This window comes from Hippoglossus hippoglossus, chromosome 23 (genome assembly GCF_009819705.1).
Source record: "Hippoglossus hippoglossus isolate fHipHip1 chromosome 23, fHipHip1.pri, whole genome shotgun sequence".
NCBI classification, from domain to species: domain Eukaryota; kingdom Metazoa; phylum Chordata; class Actinopteri; order Pleuronectiformes; family Pleuronectidae; genus Hippoglossus; species Hippoglossus hippoglossus.
In genome coordinates, this window is record NC_047173.1 from 3,071,802 (window position 1) to 3,096,942 (window position 25,141).

Genomic DNA, 25,141 nt, shown 5'->3' on the forward strand with positions numbered 1-25,141 from the left:
GCTAATTGTCTGCAAAATATGAATGTCTTATCATGGACCTGTCGTAAAATCAACAGAGTTTAATGCTTGAGGAGATGCAGCATCCACAAAAATTGTAATATTGTATCTGGTGTGTAGCCCAGTTCTCACTAATGACTCTACTGCAAAGGGAAGAGATGTTCTATCAGGATAAAGTATCAAGAACGTGCTGTTCTTGGTTTGTGTTTACAGGAATAAGTTGGCATCAGTCAGACGCCACCACAAAAACATACATGCACATGTACTCAGGTATTTATTAAAGCCAGATTTCTGCAAAAACATGACAACCATAAACACATAAGTAACAGAACAATTTATTCAATAAATCAACTCTTCAGTACAGTTTATTCAGATAAATATTTATGACACATTTTGTGGGATGATTTTTTTGATAACACATAAATCAGTGGGCTCCGAACATCAGAGCAGATTAAACCCGACTTTATTCACTTCAATAAAACATTTCAACCCAGACAACTGCCAACAAACCGGCGACTCCATTGTTCATCCTGAAGTTTAACAGCCCTGTTTAGGAGCTGGAGACATGTTTCCTCTTAGATAACAGGACATACCCAGCATGCCTGCCTGCCTGCCCTCCTCTCTGCTTTCTCCAGTCCCTTCTGTAGACTTCAAGTAAACCGTGCATGTTTTGCTGTGTTTATTTTAGGCCTGAAGTAGGAGCCCCATCTGTATCGGGGTCAAACATTTCAAAATGTTCTTAAAAGGAACTGTCCACATGAAGGAGAAGAGGTGCGTGCTCCAAGCTGCACCACACGGCTTCTTTTGTTTTTAAAAGAACAAACTATTCCAGATATCGTGAAATGATGAATGATTTGCTGTTAGGGATTTATATTCTGATCAAACAAACTTCCACATCTTGGCATGTTTATGGGGTGCAGCCAGACGATCGGCATGTTCCGGCCAGCATCGTGCAGCCCGGGCACGTTCAGGGAGCGAGCCAAGCAGGGGGGGAGTGAACCGAGAGATTTGGATGCAGATCCGAAGGCATGAAATAATGTTTGTAAAGATCTGTTGGAAAACACTCAGGTGCAGAACGACAGCAGAACTGACAGGTGACCTCTTGCTCTTTAAAGCTGCCCGAGGTCACCGCTGCTGCTGGCAGCTCCACGTAGGAGCGAGAGGTTTGAAAACTGTGAAATTACATAAAGAAATCCTGAAGGCTGATGTCAGCAAACTGCACGTGGACTTTGTTTGATACTGGAAAGCAAGAAAGGGCAAGAGAGGAAAGACGATGTTGAGAGTCCAGCTTTCTGTAGAAACATCCCTCGCTCACTGCTGCTTGCTTTGGAAAGACTATTATAACAGTGTCTTTGCATATTTCACCACATTTACTGCAAAGTAACAGCACTATGAAAGTGCACAATATGATTAGCTGGGACAATATTTCCCAATGATTTCAGTTGACAATGAAAATCAAGGTTTAAGGTTTAAGATGCTGATCATGAGCTCTCATCCCACATTTACTGTCATATCAAGGGATAATACCCTCAAACAATCACACAGTATCTCTATGGATTTACAGTGGATCTCCTCACTTCCTGTGTGTGGAGAGGCGTCTGTACCTGCCAACAACAACGTGACATGTACAGAGTAAGATCATAGCTTCGGTTAGCTCCTCGCTGCAGCAAAACCGCTTTGTGACTGAGGTTAATGGGACAGAATTGTTTTTCACATTATTGGGAAAGTTCACTGTAAAGACGGAATGAGGAATTGTTGTTTAAGATCACCAGGCTAAAAGGGACGTGGTCCCACAGATTGATTGACTGTTTGGTCTGAAGAGAAACAGAGACAGAGGTCACACCTGAACCCAGGAACAAAATGTATCTTCTAATGTGCTGCCCAGTATCCTTCACATATCTTCCAGTGTTCTGCTGTCAAACTACTCAGTGTGTGAGTGTTTGTCCTGATTCAATCCATGGTTAGACTAAAGTTTTGAAACTCTGAAACGGAGCATGTCAACATAGAGAAGAGCCGATGAATCAGCCTTAAGCACTCTGAGCCACTCGTACTGTAAACGACTTCCTGCACCTCCTTCTACAAATACCAGGACCTGACTAAGCTCTCTCTGCAGTATAAGCAGATTTAATGGAGCATCAGACACAAAGCTATAAATAGGCATCCAGGATACCGCCTGCTTGAAACTACAGTGTCTGTATCAAACACTGGCTGTCTCCATGCTCGGGGCTTCACTTACAGGAATGTGAGATGAAGCCAAGCAGCATCTGGAGAACTTCGGCCCGAGTGCTGCTGTGACAACATCACAGAGTGGTATTCCTCTACATATTCAATGTTTTCATTTTTTAAAACTTTTAGTTACTCAGGGAATGCTGACACACATGTCGGCTTTTTGATATTTTAAGTGCTACTCAGTATTTACAGTACACGAGGGAGTGTAGTGAGTTGCTTGCAATTTTCCCGGAATAATCCAGGCTTGATGGGCTCTTCCACTGACCTCATCATGAATCATGTATATCTAATCCATCGAGATCTACAGCATCGCTCGTCACCCCCTCAGCACAAAGTAGCTATTCTCCAGTATGGGGACCTCCATGTGCAGCTTATGGAATGACCACCCATGGAGATAAGGACATGACAATAGGGTCTAAATGCGAATGTTTATAATAATAAATTGTAGGGGAGGTGATTTTAATCCAATACACTTTTTTATCAAATTCTGCTAATATCTCCTCATGGTCTGCCGGCTAGACGTTCTGTGTAAGCGCTGAAAGAAATCAGGTTTAAATACAGAGGCCTGGCTTTGAAAGCTGGACGACCCAAACACCACAACACTGTTCCTGTTGGCGTTCTGTGATCACATCCCAAACAAGATAATGTGATCGTTCCTCCACCTGCTACTATCAAAGGATGAGAGTACGAGCTGAATAAGTAGCCTCAGATAACTGCTGCTTAAGACTGTACTGTTAGACACTGGAGATGCTACGACTTGAGATCAGTGGTGCACCTTGGCAATGCGCGTGCACGAGTGTGGGAGGTGGAGCTTCTGAAGGAGCACTGAAGGAAGGAGTCTATTTGTTTTGGTCTTTAGTTCAACAATTCCTCACCTTCCCCACCTTTAATCCTCTGTTAGTCTCTCCTGATTCCTCTCCCTGACCTCAGCCACTTGTTCTCTAGTTAAATAAATACCCATCTACAGTCATCTCTAAAATTAGATGCTTGTTTTTGTCTTGTTCTATTCTTTGTTTAAATTAATACAAATGTCAAACATTAATAAATAAATATTTAAGACTTTAATAGCTGAAATATTTAAATAATATTACATGTTGGCAGCTCTATTGGAAACAATACCCCTTTGTTTCCTTTACCCAGGCAGTAAAGGAAACTAAGGAGCAGTGGTAAGAGATCAATAAAGAGACGCTGCTGATGAGGGGTCATTTCCAGTTGTACGGTCACTATAAATGTCCATATCTAACTAGTTTGTCTACACACACACTATAAAGCGCTGACTTCCAATAACAGATCAGGCAATGGTGTGACTGTGATCATAGTGTTTATATGAAACACTTTTTTGTATGAAACACTTGCATTTCTTTAGTCTTTGATCTTTCTGTTAATGCAGCCAACCAGAACCCAGGACCCAGTCCTATAAATTTCGGCACCAGCCAACACTATTTCTGCCTCTCACGATGGTCGCTGTGTAAAAATAGGTGGTCGTATGTGGCACAAAACTTCTTCTACTTCTCCATGTGTACGGAGGTGATGAGGAGTACCTTGTGCTCCTGTGTGTCAGTGTCACAGAACATATCAGCACATGCTAGTATTTTTGTCAGGATGTTCTTGGATGTCCAACATGCCACACATCAGTTATCCTCGACTATGGCACAGTCCAAGGAATTTAAAAAAGCAAAGAAACAGCCCCTAGCCCCAAATATACGTTACTGCAGTTGCTCCTAAACTTTTTAAACCTTTAATATCTCTATATATTAAAATATTATATGATTATATGATCTTTTTGTGAAGTCCTCTTACTGTAGGCCGAGGCAGCCTTCACTGGATTTCATTCTTTAGGTCTGCAAAGCTTGCTGCAGAACTATGATAAGCAGCAATTGCGAGCTGTCTTGTCATTAGCTGCAGTGAAACTGTCTATTACCTGAAGGTACCACCCCTATCATAGAGTTTTCCACCTCTGCAGGCAGAGCAGGAAACAGGAAGCTATCTAATGAAAATTGATTTAAGGAAGCGATGTGGCTTTACAAATGTTATATGAGGAGAGAAATGTGTCCAGCACATTTGTAAGAGCTCAAGGAAACACACAATGTATTTTGGTGGGTTATAGAAATAATACTAATATAGAAATAATCTAAATGTTGCCTCACTTTTTAAAATAACATAAACAAATATATAACACAAATGATAATCACTGATTTGAATTGAATATTCTGCAGCGTTGGGGTAAGTTTTCCAGTTCAGGTAAGTGAAAACTATACACTCTAAAAACAGCTTACAGTTTCTGCGTGATCAATTTGTTAGTTTGCATGTAAACACAATGAATTAATTTGGGCAAATACAGCACATAAATTGAATTTCCACCACAGAAGCCGAGATACTTTCCTCTGTCTCGACTGCAGTTTGTAAAATTTCGATTCAAGTTTTGAGAAGAAATCTAGTGACAACATTGTGATTGACACTAACCTATGTTATTTGTGAGAAAATGTTGCGGCAGCTCTGTGAAATTCCAGCCTTTCTTTTGAGCTTGGATCCGACTCTTCCTCCCAGTGGCTCTCACTCATAGCAGATGTAGCTGATCATAAGTTTCGGTATGTCCAGCTGACCTGCGACCTTCAGAGCTTTGGTGCCTAGCGTCCTCCTCACCGCCAACCTGCCGAGCTCCTGCAGACTCATGGGAGTGGCTGCAGACAGGAGACAAAGCATTAGATGTTGATTTAGGCTACATCCACAACTCCTACGGATATGCCTGCTGTCCACACTACTCTGGAGTCTCTGTTCTAGCAAAAACAGAGTTTGTAAACGATGTATCCTTTGCTGATTCGTCAGGCTCCTATCACATGACCCCCTTTTGTAAGAACACTGCCTCAGCTGCCAGTGTAGAGCACTGAAGTCTGGATAATCAATTACAAGTGTTATTGACCCTGTTGTCTTTGCTAATAGCTGTTGTGCAGTTCAATTTTCTATTTTACAATGATACAACTGTTTACATGTGTAGGAGATGCTATTCTGCAAAATTGCTGCATCTCCTTTTTAGCCTAGCTTTTTCTGCAACTAACAACCAAATGCTTCCTGTTTACACTGGCACATGCATGCCTAGTGTACGTGAGTGGTCACGTAATATTCAATGTCAGGTCTGGAAGTATGGACGGGGATTAAAACGGATACGGAGCCAAAACACTGTGGACAGAGATCGTTCTGGTTTGAAAACACAAGTTTCAAACAAAAACGTAGTAGTATGGATGCAGCCGAAGATAAGACAGGAGAGGAGAAGAGAAGAGCCAGGGGAAATCACTTCTTACAGCAGCAGAGGGTCAAAATATTATTACAATAATAATGGATTATATTGGAGCTAAATAGTATTCATCACAATGATTTGATGTATCATTACACTGTCAAAACCTATCTATGCTGTAGAAGTATGTAATAAAATGATTCTTTTAAAAAATTTTAACTTTTCCAGCCTTGTTTGCTTCTATTTAAAGTCTGTGCTCCACTTTAGTTCTGTTACTGGAAAGTGTGTAATTCATCTCCCTCTCATATGAATCAGTGGCTGATGTCACCAACGGTATGTGCGAGCATCATGGTAAACAACAGGTGTCTCTAGCTGACGTTTCCTGGAAGTGAAAAATGATACTTGCTTGCCACCTGCTGGTGACACTCTGACACTGCACTGCTGTACTGGTTTAAAGGCAGTTACACAGCCTGGCTGATCAAAACAAGGTAATGTGTGTGTTACATGCATCGCTGATTTTTTGAGAATGACTTACTCTCATATAACTTTAAGTAGGCTGCAGAGGGAGAGCCTGGTGTGGTGTAGTCCACTGGTTTCTTGTCGTGCTGGTCTCTGGCGTAGATGTTGGCCCCGAACTCCACCAGAGTCTGTATCATCTCCACCCGCATGTTTTTAGCAGCGTGGTGCAGCGGAGTTTCATGTAGCCTGGCAGCATTCACTTTAGCACCTAAACAGAAAGGAGCATTAATATCAGGTGGAGGAGGATGAGGCTGGTATCTGATTTACATTTTTCAGATTGTGTCCGAATCTCATGTCAAGTTTTAAACCATCAATATCTGAGTCTCGCCCGTTGGTTCCTGCAGAATACTCACAAATATGTAGTGTCATGAGAAGTCTATTCTACATTTAACATTTATTACGACAAAACAATAAAGCTTAATTGTTAACAAACGAGAAGGAAAATTGCTAAATTTAGCAGAACATTTATTTGACACTAACGTATATTTCACTTTTACAATAATATAAAATGTGCTTTGTCTCTGCTTCAGTAGATCTGGACTGTGTTTATTAATTCACATGAAAAGGTTTCTACAAGTAATCAGCTAAACTGTTAGCTAAAATTACTTAAATGCAGACATTGCCTTATGAGTCATCATTTAAAGTATCCAGTATAGCCACATGTAAACTTGGTGCCTGGTCCCACAGAGTCAGATGAGGTAGCATGGGATATTATTACAGGTCAGGTAACTTGTCCTTAAGTTACACCACAAGTGCAATCAAAACACCCATCTACTGTCAGACTGGATTTAAAAGTGTGACCTCAAACGTCTGAGTGCAGTAAACATATAAGCAAGAGACAAATTTAACTTCACTTAGTGGCTGGTCCTGCTCAGCACTTCAATTCAAGTCACTTTAATTTCACTGGAGGGAACCTCTAGAAGAACCAGATTCATCAGCCTCGACCGGTCGGGCTGAGTGAACAGAAATGGGGGAGAGACTCACCTGCATTAAGCAGCACTTTAACACAATCTGTGTGTTTGTTAACACAAGCCACATGCAGCGGGGTCCCGCAGTAAAGGTCGTACGACTCCAAGCAAGCACCCCCGGCGATCAGGAGCTTCACACAGTCCGAGTTACCTGAGACACAAACAACAGTGTGTAAGTCATGGTTGTCTCATCAACATTAACTTGATTCCACAGAAACTAAAAGGCATGTGAAGTGAGCTGAGGACCACTCACCTCCCACGCAGGCCTCGTTGAGAGGTGAGGCCGTGCGAGAGGTGAGAGCGGGGTTGGTCGTGGCACCACGCTCCAGCAAGAGACTGACGCAATCCAAACTTCCAGCTGAGCAGGCGTCACACAGAGGGGTGCTGCCGTCTACATTCCTCGCATCCACCTGATCACAGCGGCATACGATTATACATATAGAAGACTAGAAGTACTGCAACCTACTTCCAGAAATTTACATTTCATCTTCTCAATCACTCAATTTGTCAAATAACCCTGGAAAAATGCTTTCTACATCTTTCCCCAGTCGTTGTATTTGTTTGAGATATACTCTACAGATGAAGTAGACACACAGACAGTTCCCTGATCTGGAATCTGTCCGTCCCTCTGCTTGTACCTGCGCTCCAGCATCCAGCAGCAGCTGGACACACTGGGTCTGTCCCCGGAGACAGGCCTCGTGCAGCGGCGTGATGGAGTCCAGTGCCACGATGTTGACCGAGGCTCCGCTCTGAATGAGGCGCTGCAGCTGGGACACCTGACCCTGAGAGGCCGCCTTGTGCACATCGGACCTCTCCGACCACCAGCCTGCAGCACAGCACATATATAGTACATATATACAAGTACAGTACATATATTCATATATATGATACAATGCTAGGACAACACAAATACATATATTCATATACGATAACTATGGTAGGACAACACAAATACATATATTCATATACGATAACTATGGTAGGACAACACAAATACATATATTCATATACAATACAATGCTAGGACAACACAAATACGTATTTTATATATGAAAACTATGCTAGAACAACACAAATACATATATTCATATACAATACAATGCTAGGACAACACAAATACGTATTTTATATATGAAAACTATGCTAGAACAACACAAATACATATAATCATATATGAGAACTATATTCCTCTGTATTAACCTCTGCACTGTGTTAAAAGGTCTATTCCTCACACACATTTCTTTCATATCAAAACAGAGACTTTACACTTAAATGTCCAAATACTTATGGCCTGAGGTGTGTAATTACTGTAATGTTGTTCATACGACTTTCACAGGTTTAACATGTAAACATTATGAGGCGATATGACGTAGTAATGTCACTTCATGTAAAGGAACCACAATCTGCCTTCAAACAGAGCAAAGGTAGTAGTTTACACACAGTTAGCATTCAGGTCATTATACGTATATGAAAAAAAAAGTATTCTTTAGTTCACATGTTGTACATTTTAAACACCATCTTTATTTTCCATGTTCCTAATATTCAGCGTCGCCGGTGATGCGGACACGGCGCGGACTGCAGAGGACGTGTTCGCTTACCCGCTGTTCAAACCGGGTCACAGAAATAAGAAGTCTCAGCGGCCATGTTGTTTTAATTCACACACTCACCGATGTCTCCGAGGACATAGGGCTGAGAGTTTTCGATCTCCATCCTCCTGCTTGTCGTGTAAACGCAGCAGCAGCAGCAGCAGCGAGATGTTTGTAAACAGCCCGAGCGGCGCTTACATGCGCCGGGCGTCCGTCACGTGACACACCTGGCAGCCAGAAGTGCACCCTGGGACTTGTAGGTTTTTACTAACAAACAGGAAACCGCACCCTCTGTGGAGAACGCGACCAGTTTTTATTCTTCATCTGGATACATAATGCGGTTACAGGGTTTTTTTATCATAATAATTCAACTTGACAACTTAATAGAGTTTAAAATTTGGAGCAGATATTCAGTCCATGACGTGTGAATTCAAATGGGATGTTTGAACTCGAGCAGCAGTCCCTCCTGCAGGGGCAGAAATCCCCTCATGTGTGGCTCTGCAGGGATGCCGGGCGCTCACAGAACTGGAGGAAGCTGTGGATGCGGTGGGACACGTTCAGCTGACCTATGACCTCTGAGGCCCTGGTGCCCATCGTCCCCCTCACTGTGATCCTACACAGCTGCTGCAGACTCAGAGGATGACCTGTGGAGAAGCACATCGAGTGTAGTTGGTCATGATTCAACAGTGGCAGAAGAAATAATGTCAATTTCTTTTTTTTTTTTCTATTTCTGACAGCGATTCAGAACTAAGGGATTTACATTCGTAAAACTTGAGGCAGGTGTGAGAGGGAGACGCAGGCGAGGTGTAGTCCACAGGTTTTCTGCCCACGTTGTCGCTGGCGTGCACGCTGGCTCCGAACTCCACCAGCAGCTCGATCATGTCCACCACCTGGACTCGTGCAGCGTGGTGCAGAGCTGTCTCATGGAACTTCACTGAATTCACATTGGCACCTGCAGGAGGTGGAGACGAGAGCTTTGGCCTTTTATTTATTTGTATTTATGAAAGGGGGACGTGTAGAGAATCATAAACACCAGTAGAATTAAATGAGGTAGATTACAATACAGAGGGTAAATCTAAATCTGTGTCTCCTTTTAAGCAGTGGATTATTACTTAAAGACATGTTCTGACCTGCAATCAGCAGCTCCCTAATACACTCCATGTGTCCTTTAGCACATGCGATGTGGAGGGGGGGGCCAAAGTAGATATCGTACGCCTCCAGCTGGGCGCCGCTGGCTATCATCAGCCTCACCACGGCGTCATTACCTGAGGAGACAGGAAGTTTCATTCACAGGGAAGAAGCATTTTTGGTTAAAATCTCGTTAACTGCTTCATTTTTGACACTACGTTGTGCATTCAGATTAAACTGGTTTGTCCTTATTACTTGTAATATTTGTGTTTTCTTTGTCTTTGAGTTACTGTGTCTGCTGCATCAGTCCTCCTTTCCTGGTTTGGCCAAAAGATGTAGCTGAGGGTGGGGCCTGGTTAAATGGGGGGAACAGGATTTCTTTGGATGAAGTTTAAACTGTTGTCTATTTTGTTTCCCTCTCTGATCAGCCAGCTTATGTCTCCACTTTGTCTGGTTGTTGGAATGTCCTGTTATATTAGCATAAGTATTTAGCAGAGTCTGTTTGGTCGACCTCTTTAAATGGACCCAGTTTTCTTCTTGATTTGCTTATTTTTCATTCCTTCGTATTTTGATATTCTTGGGTGAAATAAATCCCAAAGTTTGAAAAGTAATTCTGTGGTCGTTAGTCCCTTTGACTGCTTGGCCCCCCTGAAGTCGTACCCTGTATGCAGGCCTCGTGGAGTGGGGAAGCGGTGAGAGCTGTGAGGGACGGGTTCACCTTGGCTCCGTGCTCCAGCAGCAGCTCGACACACTCCAGGCTGCCGGAGGCACAGGCGTTACAGAGAGGGGTGCTGCCGTGGATGGTCCGTACATCCACCTGGAGGAACCAGAGGAAAAAGATCCCATCTCATTTTGTGTAACTTTAGAATATTTTAGTATTACAGGAAATATTACAATGTAAAAAGTGTGTAGAAATACCACATAATGCCTAAAATCCAATATCGTTCATTTTGTGTTACACTGTGTAACAGAGGTATTGCCCCAAGTCCATTGAAATATCTGAGCCTGCAGTATTTATCACTATGTACCAGTGTAACCAAAATATTTCCTCATATTCACACCAGTCAGGTTTGGTCCTCCACATACTGTGGGGGTGTAGGAACACAGAGGTCGGTCCCACCTGAGCTCCAGCCTCCAGCAGCAGCCGGACACACCTCAGATGCCCGTTTGTGCAGGCCTCGTGGAGTGGGGTGATGTTGTCCACCGTCACCATGTTGACCGAGGCTCCGCTCTCTAGCAGCTGTTTGAGCTGCAGAAACCGGCCGTGAAATGCTGCCTCGTGCAGGGCAGTCCGGTCTGCCCAGAATCCTGTTCACAGACAGTAACACATATGCAGCATTACTGAACACATTCTTTGCTCAGTCGTCCTATCATTTCATGTAAATAATTGCTCAAGCTTCTCTCCTATAGGTTTAAATTTTTTGCTTTTTTTAAAACTTGTTTTTCCAGACTAGAGGCCCTGCAGAAGAGATGTTCCCATAGACTGTGGTGACAACAGGCACAGTGTGAAGGAGGATGATGAAGGGAAATGATGATGAAAGCCCCAATTTTTGATGATGAAAGTCCCAATTTTTGGTCTCCATAAATTTCAACTGATTTCAATCATTCAAACATCAAAACTTCCAGCTTGTTCCGGACATTAATTGACTCATTTTTCTTTTATTAACCCCCTACAGTGTAGGGCATACACTTTTATTTGATATAAGAGCATGATGTGCCCATCTGCTCACCAGATTTCATTGAAGTTCAATCTAACGATTTTGAAATGGGTGGACCAACAGGGCAATGCAGCTGACTTATCCTTCTTCTTCTCCTCCTTGGCTCAGTTTTATTTAACTGATCATATTTAAATTAGTGCGACATACAAGAAACAAAGAATTACCAACATTGATCATTGAAAATTCAACCTGAACCAAAGTGATGATTCTTGTACTGAGGTGACAGTTGTGTGCTATTGCTCGTCAGGGCCAGTAGAGGGCTCCGGTACTATGTGTGTAGCAGCCTGGTTAAATCTGTTTACAGGGTGTATGCTGCACCCCCATGTTGTAATATGGAATTACTTTATTGATTCCTTTAAGAAAACCAGCAGAACTGAAGATGAAGTATCTGCATCGGAACATTGTTACCGAGATATGACTATTCTTATGGAATCAATGTCAGCTTGCTATCTGGCTGACATGACTGAGGCATGACTCACCGATGTCGCACAGAAACGAGCAGCGTGCAGCCGTCAACTCCATGTTTACTGGTCAATACAGGACACGTCAGCAGGGGGCGCTACCCAGGGAGGCTGTTACAAGTATACAGAGGAAGTAGAGAAGTGTTGGGAGTTGGCGTTCAGTTAGTGGTGTCAAATGCTGCTACTCCAATATTCTCATGGTATTTAAGAGACCCTGGGACAGACATGATCACATACAAGATATATCTTATCTCATATTTATAAAATTTCCATTCTATATATATATCAAAACGCAAATGACTTATTTCAGTTGAGTACTGTCTACTTTGTGTTGTATCTAAAACCATTTCTATATAATGATATATATGAATCTGTGTGACGGTGGTAAAGAGCTTAAACTGTTGGAGCGCTGCGATATCTCAGTAATAAAAAATTCTAAACTATTTATTAAAAATAAACACCATGGCTACAACAGTATGCAAACGTTATTTTCACTTGTATTGCACACATTCACACGGAATGAACAGTAAAAGAAAGAACAAGTCAAACACAGTCTTGGTTTTTGACAAAGTTGATTTTTTTTTTACTTTGCAGTACAGAAATCATTTGAGCCCAAGATGTTTTTATTTCAAACAGGATGACAAGATGTCACAGGGCTCTCATCAGTTCAATACTGCTGCAGTACACATTTGGTCCTTCTTAAGCAAATTACAGTTAACCACAATTCCCATTAATCTGCTGTTAATGCTCCGGGATTCCATCTTTTTTTTTGCATAATACAAGAACTAATACATCTCCACTTATGCGTTATATTAACTGACTGTTGAAAGCAGGTTCAGGTAGTTTATGCTGGACGACATCACCTTGAGGCTTAGTTTTACGGTTTTATTCTGCTGGAGATTAGACTACATTGTGGGGGGAGGGGGGGTAGAGACACCATACAATATCAAGCCCACACACCCCTGAACCATTTGATATCACAGTGACAATCTGACTATTTACGATGGCTGCCGTTGATGGGGCACGTCACCACACCACAAGATTTTATTCAGACGCACAGAACGAAGCCACTTTTCTCACACCCTAAAGAAAAATGCCTGCAGAGAAAAAAATAACTTAAGTGCAGATTTTATAAATCTTCCAAACACCTTTTATAAAATGACAGACAAATGATATTGCCCTCAACAAACACACCCACTTTGTAAGATACTACGGATTATGAATGATTTTTTTATTTGGCATCTTTGGACTATCCATTAACGTGACGAAGCAGTAGAAATGCAAGTGTTGAGTTAAAACCTCCATCTTAATTGTGATTTGACAAAGCATATCTCCTGAACCCTATCCAACAATACTATATCATATCTCTCTATATATCATGAATTTCCTCAATGGGCAAACCATGTACTTTGATAATCAGCCAGCCCATGATGTGTACATTTATGAGTAAGTTTTCTATGTTTTGTAAGATTTGCGTTGTCGGCAGCGTTGTCTTTGATAATCAGAAGTGTTGCAGACGCCTCGCCTCTACTCTGCGGCATCGCCGAAGATGTCCTGCTTCCTGCGCTCCATCTCGGCAAAGTCAAATTCGGAGCCAGTCATCCTCTTATAGATGTCCTTGATGTCATCACAGGTGGTCTCAAAGTGAGTTGTGGCATCATATGAACTGGAGATGAAAATCTAGAAGAAGATGAAAAAAAAAGATTAAATGTTGATATGCACTGGGAAGATTCAAGTCGATTAGGAAGGAAACAGAACACATGTATTTTGATGATTTCAGACACGTATCCAAGAAACAAGATCAATTTACAGTAGTTCACATTAAGTGAGAGAAGATGTGTTACTGGGATAACTTTTTATCCCGATGGCCACATTCAAAGACACTGTTAGTTTTCAAATCATGATTTTAATTTCTAACTGCGGTTAGACACTGACAATTATAACAGTATCAGATATTATCTAAATTAATCGTGCTGACCGCTCTCAGCATCCGCTTGACTGCTGAGCTAACGTTAGCTCAAGTTACAGTTTCACAGAATCACCGGACAAGTTGCTGCTTAGCTTTGAATGCTCTAAAAGTTCTAGATTACAGGGATTCAAATATTGATGCACCAAAACTGACAGTCAGAGATATCCAGCAATGAGGAGATAATGTTGGAACTTTCCTTTTTTCTTATGGAAAGATGGGGTCTGTCTATGGTGCATTGAGAGAGATACTGAGTGGTTAACTGTGTTATAGCTTAGGTGGTGTTTCTTCTACAAGAAGATCTCCAGTGTGTATGTGTGTGTGTATATCTTAGTACTTAGCCATGACTGGCATGATAAGTGTTACTGTTTGACAGCCCTAAATGTTTCTTTGTAGAAATATTACTATTATATACTATAAATATAGAGTAGATTTGCAGTTATCAATGAGCCCATTCCACTGCTGATAAATAAATAAAAATCCTTAACAGTATATTTATACTTTAAGGGAAGTTTGCAGTCAGAGGTCATTTTACGTTCTGACATTCATTCTCACAATAGCATGTTATAGCTCAAAGTACACAATATATGACATTCACCATTAGCTGTGTTGTATCACTCATCTCAAACAAGAACCATCAGGGGATGACATATCCCCCCGGCACACACACAACTTGAAAGAGCAGATCACTTGGATTTATAACATATTCTATACCTGAAGTAGTAATATTTCTCTCATGAAACCAAACATCTACTCAATTACCTGATGAACATAATTGAAGTTTTATGAAAATTCTTAGTGGTTTTTAAAGGTCTGCTCCAGAAACAAAGTGGTTTCAGAAGCATGGACAGACACACTTATCATTATATTCCCAGGCATTACATGTCCTGGTTTGTGTTGAATGGGATAAAACATGCAACAGCTGCAGTGCGGTGCTTCATGCCTCATTTTAGCCCTCTTATCATACCTGGCTTTCAGCGCCCAAGTCAGTTGGTGCATACTGGTCACTGACGCTGACGAACTTCTGCTCGATGGGCTCCAGTAGGTCCAGGGCCGGCTTGATCTCTTTCTCGGGGTCGGTTGTCTCCACTGTAGTGCTGATGATGGCGATATATTTACCGCTTGCTGCCACGTTGTGAGCAGAGGAGACCATACAAACGTAGATGTCTGGAAAGAGGAAAAGCTACAGTAAATATCTGGTGGTTTGACTACGGAGAAGTTTAACACGTATTCAATGGTATCTGTCAAATCAATTGTTGTGAGACATTAGGGACGGTCCATTTAAGTCGCCACAGCCTGTCTATAAACATCTATTCATTGTCATAGCTCTGGGGATAAACTGATAATATGAGCATAACCTGATAAAACCAGAGATTCCACACTATAAATGAACTGAACAACAATAAAAGTGGTGAATACTCATAAGCAGCTGCAACATATATGTGTATTTCCATGGCTATAACAAATAAGTGGTAGGACTGGATATAATTTTGTTCACCAGTGGGGCTTGCAGACACTTGGATGACACCACAGGAGCAGTATGGAGGCATGTTATGTCTTTTTTCTGTTGTTTTATTACGTCTGATGAAGGGGTCACCTTGGCTGCAACACTGTTTACCCCTGAGACTCCTAAAGTGTTGTGTGGACTCAGGAATGCACCCAGTTAGAGGTTTCCTTGCTCTGAGAATTCCGTTCATATCAAGGCAAAAGTGGTATTTTAAACTGAAATATGCCTTAACCAAAGCAATATTCGAACAAATCAAATGGAATCAAACCTAGATCTAGTTAAGAAATTACCTATGCATATGGGAACTGCCAGAAAAGGTATAATATGTGTATCACTGCAGTGCCAAAAGGCGCTGTGAAATATTTTGGGTGCATCTAAATGAATAAGTTAGGCACATTACAAGTACAACCTCTGAAAAATTAAGAAGATTCAGATCCAGATTATATTCCTGCTCACCCGTTGACAAAGGCTCAGTCGGTAAGAGACATGTTTGAGGGGAGGGGGGGTCTCGGTGAGTCTCCTGGATGCATGTTTTTTTTTTTCAAGTTTACAGACTTTGTAGTTAGATAAAGTGTCTTAACTTCCTGTTTGTGCTCACCGTGTTTCCTGTTGACCTGATTCTGGGGGATAATGATCTGGCAGGAGTTGATGTTGCCGGTGTTGCTGATGGTGTGATTCAAAATGCAGATGGCTCTGATCACCTGACCCACTTTCTTGGTGCGATCCACGATGTAACTGGGGTCGCAGATCAGCTGTTTGCACCTGGCGATCTGTGGAGGACAAACACAGTCAAAGCTCAGAGGACAAAGAACAGGTTTAAATGCTGGAGAAGTGGTGGAACGACTGTGCAGACATGCATTACCTTTACAGTACTGCATGATTATGCTATAGTATTAGCAGTAGATCACAATATTATCATTTATCACAATCATTTCTTATCATGACAGGCCTACCATGAAATTTTAAATAATGCACCAAGTTAGCGTTTTCCTTGCACAGTTTACAGCCCTAGTTAAGAAATTACCAATGTATATGGGAACTGTCAATAAAAAGGTATAACAGGTGTGTTATTGCGGTCCCAAGAGGCGCAGTGAAACATTTGGGTGCACCAGTGCAACCAATGTAAAAAGTTAGTCTGGAGCCCACCCAAAGGAAGAGCAGTGTTGCATTTGATTCGATTCGTGCAAGCGATATTCAACCAATATGAATAAACTTGAAATAAGCAGGGGACCTGCGCTCTGTAGCAGCAGCGACTGGGACTCATCCTCGTAAGTGACATTGTTGATTACAACAAGCGCGCGTTCACGACCAATCTGATTCACCAGTTCTGGGTTCTGTGGAGCGAGTTGAGCTTCACTGAACTTTGAGTAAACAGATGAACAGCTCTTTGTGAAGCTCTTTGTGCTTTGATTGACTTTATGTATGAGGGAGTCTTGATAGTTTAAAGTGATCTTCATCTGGAAAAAATGTAATAAAATCTTGTATACACAGATAGGCCTCTATAGAATTTACATGTCACTCAAATGAAAGGCTTCTAAGACACATATCTTCTAAATGCTCACCTCTCCCTCAGACTTGACTCCCACCACCTTCCCATTTTCCACCACAATCTCTTCAATGGGCTTGTTCAACATATACGTGCCTCCATAGATGGCACTCAGCCTGGAACAGAAACACAATGCAGCGATGTTACGTTTAGTTATCAAAAGATACATCCTCAATGAATAGCGGGGAGCTATATGAACCTAATCTGCTATTACTAATATCACAAGACTACAAACACATCATTACTGGAACTTGCTGGTTGTAAAGATGACATTTTTTCACTTGTTTGTTAAATGCATTTTAAGAACAATATTTCAAGTTATAATAATTAGAAATTAACAACAATGCAGGAGGTTGTGCTGTAACATATCACAAACACATTTTTCATACAGTCATACAGATGACCCCTACCTGGCAAAGCCTTGTGGCAGTTCTCCCAGACCATACAGTGGGTAGAGGTATGGGCTCTTGCCATATCTGGCCAGAGACTCACTGTAAAGCTTTATCCTGTGTATTGTGCTGATGCAAGGTTGGTCCAGGTATCTGAGAGCAGAGAGATGGAGACCGTTTTAAACTATTGAAATTGTATGATTCATAAGGTTGGGACACATGGCATAAAAATCACATGCATTAGTGTATTATAGTGTATTTTAATAATAACACTGACTCATCTGTGCGGTAGAGGGCGAGGGAGTGGCCAGTGAAGTCAATCACTTCCTGGCCAAGGCTAAACTTTTTGAAAATTTCCCTCATAGTTGTCTTGTTGGGGTCAACGCTTTCCATGGTTTTGGGTTCCTTCTCGTCAAAGCTGGCGATGTACATCAGGAATTTTCTGAAGCGCCGTTTCTCAAACAAACCCATTAGACCTTTCCAAGACAAAGGGAGACGACTTAGAGAAGAATAAAGCCACCTAAAAAGCAATGCTACATGCAACCAGGAAAACTAAAATTATAAAACCAGTGGACCGGAAAAATACTAAAATAATATAAATCGAAAACGTTCTCCAATAACTTACTAGATGACAGAGCCTCAGTCTCAGTAGAGGGGACCTTATAGATTTTCCCCCCTACGTACACATAGCTGCCCTCAATCACTTTGAATTCCAGGTAGCGAGTCACCTGTGTGATCAGCAGCATGCGGACCAACTGACCTGTGAGCAGGAGACACAAACATCATTCGTGAAAATATTTACCAGATATGAATATCCTTTTTGACATTTTGACCCTTCATTGACATTTTCTCTTTCACCCCTAGATGTCACTAAATCCTACACACTGAACCTTTAAAAACAGACATATGCATTTTGACACTTTTCGTGAGCTCTTCGTCTAAAGATCAGAGGTCTGGGTCAAAGGCAAAAGCCGTATGTAATAAAAAGATGAGTGATCCAAGTGTACCATTGGCCATTAGGAATTTAGGGATGAGGTCCACATTCCATTCCCGAGTTTTTCCCATTGAATCAGGAGGGTTGCCAGGAAGGTTGAAGCGCTTGTAGAGCTGTAGGGAGACAAAGAACCAGACTTTATTTACAAGCCAAGAATGTCCACAAATGTCCATAAGGCAAGGTAACCATTAAAGCTTACTTCAGCCCTATTTTCAAGGAATACTATTTCATAAAAGCATTTATCTAAACTGCAGGTAATGGTGAATCTATTGTCTTTCAGAGCAAGGTTGGTTAGGGTGTAATCCAACATGTTAAAAAGCCACAGGTCGTCCTAAAATCCAAAGTTTACATATAGATGTTTACAAAGTCAAAAGTCAGCTCACATCTTCAAGTGGCGTGATGGACGCGCTCTCAGCTCCATAGTAGGAGTTGCGGTCCATGTGCAGGACCTTCTTCCCCTTCACGGACATGATGCCTGATAAAATGCATTCCTGTTGAGAGAAACAAAAGAGAGAAATAAGACAATGATGAATTTGACCTATCCTGCACTCACGATTCGATTATGATTCAGCTGTCAAGGATTTGAATGCAAAAGGATTCATCAATGCATTTCAATGTATCACATCCTAAATATTCTATATTACTGCAAATGGGTGCTTTTTCATCAGTTAATACAATAAGCCAGTCAAATATGAACTCTCTTTTTATTTAGATAGTGCTTTAAAAAGTATTGTAAACTGTTTTTACAAGTGTTACAAGGCCCCCCCTTGGCAGCGCCACTGCACTGATGCGCATTAGTCGTCCACACCTCTACTGCACTCGTAACAACATACATATCAGTCAGCTCTGATTACTTTAAAAACAGAGGTTGAAAAGATTTGGGCTGGCCCAGTTGGATCGGAACCAAATCAGAAGGAAAACCTCTTGTGTAAAGTACGCTGCAGACAGTCCTAAATCCTAATAGTTGTTTTGGTCAGCAACCCAGTTGGGTGATAAATCTGACATTATAAAGAGCGTGTGGATAATCACTGAATCAATTCTGGTTGACATTTAGCAGTAATTAGAGATACTCCATGTCTAGTTAAGTTGTTGCAGGGGGCCATTTTACAATGGCTTATTGAAAGGATTGTGGCTTGTATCTATGTAGTCATGTCATTTCATTTTGGTTCCTTTTAACACTGGTTCTCTGTTAGCTGTGATGTATTTTACAGTCAAATATTACAGAAGTGCCAACAAAGCTATCTCTTTTGTCTCTCGGTCATAAATAAATAATTGAGGATAAGTGTAAGGCCACTGAAGAGAATGCTAAAAATCACTGAACTGGACTTCCTCATAACACTTCTGGATATTGATGGGGTATCCTGATAGATGAGAGCTAAGATGCATGTCATTATTAAAATCCAATTTTCTTTTTCAGACAGGCATTTTGTTGCATGTCATGTGCTAACAGATTATACATGTATCAGAGATTTTAAACATTAATATTGGGCCAACAACTATTATTGTTTTGGTAGGTGCTATATTCCACATATCCAACTTGCAGCTTTTACAAGACTGCTTTCTGACAGAGACAATGTTATGAATGCAGGTTTTGTGGTGAGTGAGCTGATAGCTAAGAAGCTGAAACCTCAATTATAAGGGGAATTTGAGAAGGAGAAGGTTGCTGCTGCAAAGCTGCTAGAGCCAAAATAAAATCGTTCCAAAGTTTGCCTTGAAGAGCCGAAGAAGAGCAGCTTGGTGAAAAAAAAAAGTGAAGGACACAGCCAGAAATTTAGAGTTTTTCCCTCTGGCCTGTGATGAAGCGACAGACATTATAAACACAGACCAACTAGATACGGGAAGTGATGTGTTCAAAAGCCATTTGGATCACAAACTTTTCTAGCTAACACCAACTGTGATCATGAGCGCCATCATCACCACCATAGAAAAGCAATTTCAGCCATTACAATACAAACACAAGCTTAATATACAGTCTCTCTGACAAATTTTGGAATTTTGCTGTACACGGAAGACAATTGGGTTCAAGATCAAAAGATGAAAATGTCCTGGTATTTAGATCTAGATGTGTTGAACTTTACGTAAATAAATTATCATTTGGTTACATAAACCTCACTTGCAATAAGGATACACTAACATCATCAAACTGTGGCATTTGTCATTTGTGGCAGCCTCTTTCAGTTCTTGTTTTTGTTAAACCAGACACACTGGTCTGTTCTTGGCCACCAGAGCCACAAAAAAAATGGAATTATACTCAACCTAAGGAATTAATAACAGTCCCACTGTAGACAGCTGCATCATAGGTTTTGATTTATACCTAACACCAGATTATTGGATTAGCGCCACTGCAACACAAATACAAAGTGATGAATGGACTACACATGATCTCATATAAATTAATTTACAACAATAAATCCTGCACCTTTCCCTCATGTTAGATTGCATTAACCTAAACAAAGGAATGCTGGCCGCCTCAAACATCACAAGACTAAACACTAGTGGTGACCAGAGACCTCAAACAAAAACACCATTTCTGAGTCAGTGTAACCAGACATAGCCAGAACTAGGAATTTAGTTCTGACACACCCAATGCCCACATAACGACGGTGATCACTCTTCAAATTGTAGTTGAACTTTCAGGGGCTTGGTTATGATGATGAACAATGTCTCATGTTTGCTAGAGTCTGGAATTCCCAAAGGCCGTAGGCTTTAATACGATTACGGCCGTGGTGTTGTAGATGCAAGAAAACACTGTGTGCATCATGAGACTTTCACTACTGACGGTACGTGGAATAACTTGTTTGTCACATGACAAAAACAATGCATCATATGTTTAAATGAGTGATGTCACCTTGACCACAGACTGTGGTCTGATAGGGTGCATAAATTAAAGTTAATTAAAAGGCCCAAAAACATTCAACATCCATTTCATTATGGTGAATTCAGTGTCAGAATCCTTAACAGCTTACTGCTGACAGCGAGCGCCTCAAGTATGGTTCAACACTTCATCAATACAGAGCGGGGGAAAAAGGAAATCTTCCTCTAACTAAATCTTTGTTGTGCTCCCTCAGACATAAGCTGACAGTTGTCAGAGAGAACTCTTCGGTCATCAATAGAAACTTGAGATCAAAGATTTTACTTTAACACCACCAGCAGCCACTTTATAGGGTCACTGACCAGAGTGTCAGATATTTTGAATAGATTTCTCACAATGGTACTGTAGCAGTGGCCCACTCTTAGAAACAACTAAGTAGATCCTGTCCCGAAAGGACCCAGAATACTGTAGCAAATGTATGTAACGGAAAACGCAGTTAACGCACAATCAATTATTCGGCTTCATATAATCAAGCCAAAAAAAATATATATACATTCTACGTTACCAGAATCTCTGATCGGATTTGTTGCACCTCTAAATTGTCATGTCAATTTTTTATATTTTGTGATGTTTGTTTTACACTGTGGCCTACTGTACAGTACAAGACTACACTGCAAACTATAGTTTACTGTACTTCTTTACATTGATCTGTTACACAGCAGATTAAAGTGTTACAGGCAAAAACATGTGATAAGCTTTTTAAAATGAGATAGGAATGTGCTGGCTTCAAAGGATTCTGTTTATTATGTCTGTACTGTAGTTTATAGCAACATTAGCTTCGTATAAAGTGAGTGATGGAAGATTTATGTTTTGGAAGTCATTTTAGCAAAGGTTCTACACACACTGCTCCTCCTTATATTTTATAGTGGGAGGGGAGGCCACATTTAATTAATTTCCTTTCCTTTAACACAACTTCCTTCTGTTGACAGGCACAAAGCAGCAGCTGTAATCTGGTTCTGGGGAAAGGATTAGCAATGCTACTCTACATACTTCAGTATATTTAACTTAAGGTCTGTACCAGACATTAATTGCATTGTGAAGTAATCTGCCAGTTGTGTTGTTAACGGTGGGAAACACAATTTAAAACCAAAATCCTTAAATGATATTTAAAGAATAATATTTTTGTCTGGTCTGACCACCAGTCCAAAATCCTAAAATATTCAATTTAATGTCATGCTAGATAAAGAGGAGCAACAAATCCTCATGGTGAAGATGCTGGAGCCAAAGAAAGTCTGTCACTTTTTTCTTAGAAAATTATTTAAAAGATCAAAATAATTAAAATAGATACAAAATAATCACTCTGGAGATCGACAAACTTAGTGTGTAAAAGTTTCAGCTACATTGAATCAACCTTTGGTAGAATATTATTACACTAAAACATGAGTTTTTCTAGTAGAAGTCAAATATTTGTCCATCACTTTACTGCAACACCTGATAGGTTGATACTCCCACTAACCTAGAATGTAGTAAGATGAACAGCACTGATTGGAATTTTAATTATAAGCCTATTCAGATTTGATGTAACCTGTTGAGTTACTGGACTAACTGGTGTTAGTGAGAATCATGTAGGAGGAAGCTGTTTAGCATAAGGGAACTTAAAGCCATGCGAAACGACACTGTGAGGCCTCTGTGGCTTTGCTTATTTTTGTCGGTGTAGCTCTCGCTTAACAGAGCTTAACAGACTACTTCTAGTGTACTTTCGGTTCCTGAGTCTTGGTAGAACCACACCCAAATGTGAGCTACACCAACACCCCACCCACCCAAATTTTAAACCAACCCTCCGTTCTACTTGGCTGCTCCTGCTGTTATCTCTGCCTTGCGCTGAGCTTGAAACCAAACACTATGACAACATGAGCTGTCCTAATGAAATATTCCGATTCAAAAACTGATCGAGGCTGAGTTGAGCTGCTGACAATATTTGCAGCACAAGTGTGCACCGAGGTTCTCAAGAGCCGGGGCATTCCAGGAAGGGCAGGGGACGCTAGTCACTCAGATTTGACAGGAAGCTGCTCTTTGGCTCGGCACGGTTGTAAAGACATCACGGGATTTCCACGACGTGCCTGTGCCATGTCAACCTGACAGTCAGGAGGCCTGTCAGGCAGAGCAGCTCCGTCTGCGAGGTTATGGCACGCTTTAGAATAACACAGTTCATTTCCGGGTAAACAACCCTTACTTTAGCGCGATTAGCTCATACACTGGCACCTCATTTTATACGGGATTTAATAGATTTTGACTTTTCAATGTGCAACTGCGATTAAACAACAACGTCCAACTTACATGTTAACAATCTATTACTTAGGTTACAAGCTGCAAGTTGAATGAATCACACACATCTAGCAGTTTATGATAAGTAGTAGGTCAGATCTTCTCCCGAAATTACTTCTTGCTTATGATATTCGGGGCCATGGCTTCGTAAACCGTTAGCTCGATTCAGCCTGCGGGGAAACTCGGTTGTTTTCCCGTCAGCCTGTTGAATCCTCCGTACGAACAGGCGCTCAACTTCAGGTCGCTTCAGTTAGTCGGGGAGCTAAAGTAGCTAGCTTTGCTAATGACACCCAGGAAGAGAGAGAGTCAACAATCGCGTTTCCCAGACGATGTTTATTTATCGATGGAGCTGTGACACGTTGACAGGCTAATCGGTTAGCATCATTTCTGGTCGGCTAACGTTAGCGGACCTCTCATCCGCTTTATAACCTTTTCTTGTCTGACAAAACCTGCCGGAAGTGGCGTTCGACATTTAAACGACCGGATAAGTAACCGTGTTTACTGCCCCCCCCCCCCCCCCCGGGGGTCGACACAATACTCAGTGGGCACAACAACAGATACAGAGCTAGGACTCTTTTTTGGTTTAAGTCAAGCGCTGGTGTCGTGAACTCCCCCAGGCGCTGATAGCAGCAGCCGATAGCGCGCTGCTAACAGCTAGCATTAGCGACTACGCTCGCAGTTTCCATTGGGTGTCGCTCGGCGGCTAAGCTAGCTACTTAGCGCTAGTCCCGCTGATTAGGCCCAGTTAGCTCTGAGCGCAACTGTCAAAGTGCTAGCCGCTAAGGGCTAACTGCTAAGGGCTAACTGCGCCGGTAAACAGCGTGTGAGGCGCCTCGACGCTGCGGAGCGCGACATTAGATTGTGTCTCACCGTGAGCCCGGTGCCCAGGACGATAACGTCGTATTCTTCATTCATTTTTTCCGAGTCTTTTTTCCTTTGCTCCTCAGTAGCGGGGAAAGAAAATGGAGACCAGCGGGAGTGGAGACGAGAAGAGGCTTCAGCGTCAGGCGCCTCGGGGGCGGGGCCTCTCCGCTGTCGATCACACTGGGGAGGCGGTGCGAGGTGTTTGAGTGACAACTCGACGGCCAATCCCGTGGCTCGCATTGGTTCCGTTGCTGCCTGTGGAGGAGTGTTGGGTTAAAAGGCATTTATATGAAACATGAGAGGAGGAAGGTTTATTTAACAAGGTCAAAATCTCAAGAAAAAAATCTGAATGTTGAAGATCAAGTCAAACTTTGCATTTAAAGTCAAAATGTTGAAAATAACCTCGAAATTGCGAGGTTGGAGTTGCATTTTTGGGAATATATCCAACTATTAAAGGGATAGTTCACCCAAAAATGCATATTCACTCATCTACATCTACACCACTATGCATATGGAGGGGTGGGTGAAGTGTTTGAGTCCCCAAAACACTCTAGGAGTTTCAGGGGTAAACAGCGCTGCAGCCAAATCTAATTCAATTGAAGTAACTTGGGATCAATTCTTCAAAAGTAAAAAAGCAACAGGAAACAAACATAAAATGCCTCCGTGTCTGCAAGCCCCGACATTAAAATTAGACTCAAAGCGGCATCATTTACACCATGTTTCTCCTCCTCTTAGTTACTGCTGCGAGAACTCACGATGGCTGCAGCTTACGGACACTTGGATTTACTTCAATTGTAGTGGATTTGGCTGCAATGGTGTTTGACCCTGAAACTCCAAAAGTGCACTGACGTGTAGAGCTTCTTGGTAGCAGTGGTATGTGTGTAAAAATCTACAGTACAG

The 25,141-nt window shown here is 41.6% G+C and overlaps 3 protein-coding genes across 5 annotated transcripts; all 3 read right to left on the reverse strand.

Moving 5' to 3' along the window:
- Window positions 1-310: 310 nt before the first annotated feature.
- On the reverse strand, window positions 311-8,755 carry asb13a.2 (ankyrin repeat and SOCS box containing 13a, tandem duplicate 2). Of its 3 annotated transcripts, XR_004613139.1 has the most exons (7): window positions 8,613-8,755; window positions 7,584-7,771; window positions 7,203-7,355; window positions 6,962-7,100; window positions 5,994-6,185; window positions 4,690-4,907; window positions 311-1,236 (listed from the first exon to the last, which is right to left on the reverse strand). XR_004613139.1 is itself a non-coding variant. In XM_034578726.1 (6 exons), the coding sequence occupies exons 1-6, from the start codon at window positions 8,653-8,655 to the stop codon at window positions 4,780-4,782; spliced, it is 843 nt and encodes a 280-aa protein (XP_034434617.1). In that variant the 5' UTR covers window positions 8,656-8,755; the 3' UTR covers window positions 4,555-4,779. The 3 variants fall into 3 exon arrangements, 2 of the variants coding, with proteins under 2 accessions (XP_034434617.1, XP_034434616.1); XM_034578726.1 differs by lacking the exon at window positions 311-1,236 and having other exon boundaries at window positions 4,555-4,907; window positions 6,962-7,096; window positions 7,199-7,355; XM_034578725.1 differs by lacking the exon at window positions 311-1,236 and having other exon boundaries at window positions 4,607-4,907.
- Window positions 8,756-8,877: 122 nt separating this feature from the next.
- On the reverse strand, window positions 8,878-11,899 carry asb13a.1 (ankyrin repeat and SOCS box containing 13a, tandem duplicate 1). Its single transcript, XM_034578727.1, has 6 exons — window positions 11,857-11,899; window positions 10,780-10,955; window positions 10,320-10,476; window positions 9,662-9,796; window positions 9,292-9,483; window positions 8,878-9,175 (listed from the first exon to the last, which is right to left on the reverse strand). Exons 1-6 carry the CDS (start codon window positions 11,897-11,899, stop codon window positions 9,018-9,020), a joined length of 861 nt encoding a protein of 286 aa, XP_034434618.1. The 3' UTR covers window positions 8,878-9,017.
- Window positions 11,900-12,393: 494 nt separating this feature from the next.
- On the reverse strand, window positions 12,394-24,482 carry LOC117757396 (rab GDP dissociation inhibitor beta-like). Its single transcript, XM_034578517.1, has 10 exons — window positions 24,248-24,482; window positions 18,624-18,731; window positions 18,254-18,353; window positions 17,872-18,006; window positions 17,524-17,722; window positions 17,268-17,399; window positions 16,874-16,973; window positions 15,910-16,081; window positions 14,772-14,971; window positions 12,394-13,518 (listed from the first exon to the last, which is right to left on the reverse strand). The coding sequence occupies exons 1-10, from the start codon at window positions 24,479-24,481 to the stop codon at window positions 13,366-13,368; spliced, it is 1,533 nt and encodes a 510-aa protein (XP_034434408.1). The 5' UTR covers window position 24,482; the 3' UTR covers window positions 12,394-13,365.
- Between the last annotated feature and the right edge of the window lie 659 nt (window positions 24,483-25,141).

Excerpts from the sequence above, each read along its gene's own strand:
- asb13a.2 (XM_034578726.1), bottom strand. The coding sequence starts at position 8,655 with ATGGAGATCGAAAACTCTCAGCCCTATGTCCTCGGAGACATCG. Across the intron at positions 7,772-8,612 it reads CTATGTCCTCGGAGACATCG|GCTGGTGGTCGGAGAGGTCC; the intron begins GTGAGTGTGTGA and ends GCTGTGCTGCAG. Across the intron at positions 7,097-7,198 it reads CAACGAGGCCTGCGTGGGAG|GTAACTCGGACTGTGTGAAG; the intron begins GTGAGTGGTCCT and ends TTTGTGTCTCAG.
- asb13a.1 (XM_034578727.1), bottom strand. The coding sequence starts at position 11,899 with ATGGAGTTGACGGCTGCACGCTGCTCGTTTCTGTGCGACATCG. Across the intron at positions 10,956-11,856 it reads CTCGTTTCTGTGCGACATCG|ACCGGACTGCCCTGCACGAG; the intron begins GTGAGTCATGCC and ends GATTCTGGGCAG. Across the intron at positions 9,484-9,661 it reads TAGGGAGCTGCTGATTGCAG|GTGCCAATGTGAATTCAGTG; the intron begins GTCAGAACATGT and ends CACCTCCTGCAG.
- LOC117757396 (XM_034578517.1), bottom strand. The coding sequence starts at position 24,481 with ATGCGAGCCACGGGATTGGCCGTCGAGTTGTCACTCAAACACCTCGCA. Across the intron at positions 18,354-18,623 it reads CCATCACGCCACTTGAAGAT|CTCTACAAGCGCTTCAACCT; the intron begins GTGAGCTGACTT and ends GTCTCCCTACAG. Across the intron at positions 16,974-17,267 it reads CTGCCACAAGGCTTTGCCAG|GCTGAGTGCCATCTATGGAG; the intron begins GTAGGGGTCATC and ends TTTCTGTTCCAG.